The 3,327-nt window shown below is 46.8% G+C and overlaps 1 protein-coding gene across 1 annotated transcript; it reads right to left on the bottom strand.

The window, feature by feature from the left end:
- Nucleotides 1–2,015: 2,015 nt before the first annotated feature.
- Nucleotides 2,016–3,116, bottom strand: LOC136066334 (uncharacterized). Its single transcript, XM_065770471.1, has 2 exons — nucleotides 2,826–3,116; nucleotides 2,016–2,726 (listed from the first exon to the last, which is right to left on the bottom strand). Exons 1-2 carry the CDS (start codon nucleotides 3,114–3,116, stop codon nucleotides 2,016–2,018), a joined length of 1,002 nt encoding a protein of 333 aa, XP_065626543.1.
- Nucleotides 3,117–3,327: the final 211 nt, after the last annotated feature.

The following is a 3,327-nucleotide window of genomic DNA, read 5'->3' on the forward strand; positions in this document are numbered from 1 at the left end:
AGCTGCTTCTTGCCCTCCTCTCGGATCAGGGCTCTACTGACGGCCGTATCTAATACCGCTAAATACAGATATAAGTTCTCACCTTCTTTGGACGGGCTTAGAAGGGGTGGATTACTCAAGTAGCGTTTGAGCTCCTGGAAGGCTTCGCATTCGTCTGTCTAAGCAAAGGCTTGTTTTAAGGTTTTGAAGAAAGGCAGGCATTTGTCCGTAGCCCTAGAGACGAACCTATTAAGGGCTGCAATCCTTCCAGTAAGCTTCTGGACTTCCTTAACGGTCTTTGGTGATTCCATGTTGATTATGGCTTGCACCTTCTCCGGGTTTGCCTCTATTCCTCTCTGGGACACCATGAATCTCAGGAATTTTCCTGAAGCTACACCAAAAACACACTTACTAGGATTCAGTTTCATTTGGTATTGCTTGAGGGTAGCAAATGTCTCCTTGAGGTCGTCCAGATGGGCAAGCTCTTCTTTGCTTTTGACGAGCATGTCATCCACGTATACTTCCATATTCCTGCCTATCTGCTTGCTGAATATTCTGTTCACCAATCTCTGATATGTAGCACCTGCATTTTTCAACCCAAAGGGCATTACCTTATAGCAATACAGCCCCTGGCTTGTAATGAAAGCAGTCTTCTCTTAATCTTCGTCAGCCATTTTTATCTGGTTATATCCCGAGAAGGCATCCATGAATGTCACAGCTTATGCCTGGCAGTAGAGTCCACAAGCTGGTCAATCCTCGGTAGAGGGAAACTATCCTTCGGGCACGCCTTATTCAAGTCTGTGAAGTCCACGCACATTCTCCACTTCCTATTCGCTTTTTTAACAAGGACGACGTTTGCGAGCCAATCAGGATAGTAGACCTCCCGGATGAATCCTGCCTTCAGCAGTTTATTTACCTCGTCTGTGACAGCCTGATCTCATTCTGGAGTAAATACCCTTCTCTTCTGCTTGACGGGTTTCTTCTCTGGATCCACGTCCAGCTTGTGCTAGATTACTTCTGTGGATATGCCGGGCATGTCCTTATGGCTCCATGCGAAAAATATCTTGGTTCTCTTTAAGGAACTGGACTAGCCTTGACTTCATCTCGGGGCTTAGCGTCGTCCCTATCCTCATTGTTTTGGTGTCCTCTTCTTCGTCCAGCTTCACTGTTTCCAAGGCTTCTATTTTGTCTTCTTCTTTTTCTTCAATCGTCCAAGTGTGGTTTTCTTTGACGGCCAAGACGACCTGGTAGCATTCTCTGGCTAAGACCTGATCGCCTTTTACTTCTCCAACCCCGTCGTCTGTTGGGAACTTCACCTTCAGGCAGTAGGTGGACGTGGCTGCCTTCCATTTGTTAAGCATGGATCTTCCAATAATCACATTGTAAGACGAGGGGCAGTCTACCACCAAGAAGTCTATCTGGCGAGTCAATTGCTTCGGGTAGGCCCCTACTGTTACTGTCAATGTTACGATGCCATTGGGATATACTCTGTCTCCATTGAAACTGACGAGAGGGGTATCAAATGGACGCAATTTCTTTGGATCTAATTTGAGCTGCTGAAATGCTGGGAGGTAGATGATATCTGCTGAGCTACCGTTGTCTACGAGGATCCTTTTGGTGTTGAACCCTTCTATGGTCAGCATTATGACTAACGGATTATTGTGAGGCTGCTTCACTCCTCTAGCATCTGCTTCATTGAAATACATATCTTGATTCATCCGTCATTGCTTGGACGGAGGTATTATGTAGACACTGTTCACTTGCTTTTGATGGGCTTTCCTGAGGGACTTGAAGGATCCCCCGGTGGTGGGTCCCCCTGTGATCATCTGTATTTCCCCGATCACATTCTGATGAGGTTGGAATTGACGGGTATCGCCCCTGGACGAGGACTCTGGCTGGTTCTTATTTCCGTCTTGAAATTTATTGTACTCTCCCTTCTTTACAAACTTCTGCAATTTCTCCTTTCGTATCAACTCCTCTATCTATTCCTTTAAGTCTCGACAGTCTTCTGTGTAGTGGCCATGATCCTTGTGAAATCAGTAGTACTTATTCTTATCGCGGACGTTAGGGGACAAATGCAATGGCCGTGGCCATTTAAGGTAGTGTTCATCCTTAATCTGCGTCAAGATTTTGTCAACAGGCATAACAAGAGGAGTTAGTTTTACCGTCCTTGGATTTTTATCGTCTCTCCTTCTGATGCCGTCATTATTTCGACGATCTGGGCGCTCCCTTTTCTGTCCCCTACGTTCGTCTTCCTTCCTTCCTCTGTCTCCTGGCTTTTCTGTGTCCTTTATGGCTGCTAATGCGTCTTCAGCATTCATGTACTTCTGTGCTTTTATGAGTATTTCTTCCATCGTCTTTGGAGGATTTTTCGCGAGTGAAGCCACGAGATCCCTGGACCTTAGGCCTGCTTTGAAAGTCGTCAGCTGCACCTTGTCGTCTGCTTCATCCACCTCTAGAGTTTCCCTAGTGAAGCGCTTAACGTACGACTGCAGGGTTTCTTTTTCTCCTTGCCTGATGGTAAGCAAATAATTTGCTGGCCTCTTGGGACGCTGTCCCCCAATGAAGTGCCGTAAGAAGGCATTACTCAGTTGGTCAAAGTTGTCAATGGATGACGTCGGCAGCTTGGTGAACCATTCCCTTGCAGCTCCTTTAAGGGTAGTAGGAAAGGAACGGCACATTATCTCATCGGGAGGCTGCTGGAGCCCTAGAGTTGTTCTGAAGGTGTTGAGGTGATCTTGTGGGTCCTTGAGCCCGTCAAACGGTTCCAGTTATGGCAGCCTGAACTTCGGCGGTACTGGGCATCCCAAGACCACGACTGTGAAAGGCGAGTCTGTTGCCCTTACCAATCTACCCACGCTCTGGTCTGTCTTCTCCATGAGGGCATTTTTCAATTCGTTCATCTCCTTCCTCATTTCCTGGAGAAGATCTGAATTCTGGTCTACTGGAGTAGTAGTCCTTGGATGACCACTTCTCCTTTGGCTATTTCCCTCGTCCTCCATGTTGTTTTTGGATCGGTTCTCCTCCTGTTGGAGTTGTAGTTTCATTTCCTGATTTTGCCTGGTGAGCTCTTCGACGGCAACTGTGAGAGTTTGAACTTGCTGGGCCAAGGCTACGGAATCTTGATTGGATTCCATCTAAAAATAATAGTTGATTGGGAACTACTTTCTCGAGTTAGAACGCGGAAATGTCGTTCCCCACAGACGGCGCCAAACTGATGAAGTATAAATTCGTCAGTCGAGAATCTCAGATGGACGAATTCCTCGGCCTTGACAAGTGGTCACCGGTGTGGTGCCTGCCACAACAGCTCCGATGCCAAAGTTAATATAAGGTGCAAAACGATAATGA

The sequence above is a fragment of the Quercus suber genome, unplaced genomic scaffold, assembly GCF_002906115.3.
Source record: "Quercus suber isolate HL8 unplaced genomic scaffold, Cork oak 2.0 scaffold_31, whole genome shotgun sequence".
In the NCBI taxonomy this organism is placed as follows: Eukaryota; Viridiplantae; Streptophyta; class Magnoliopsida; order Fagales; family Fagaceae; genus Quercus; species Quercus suber.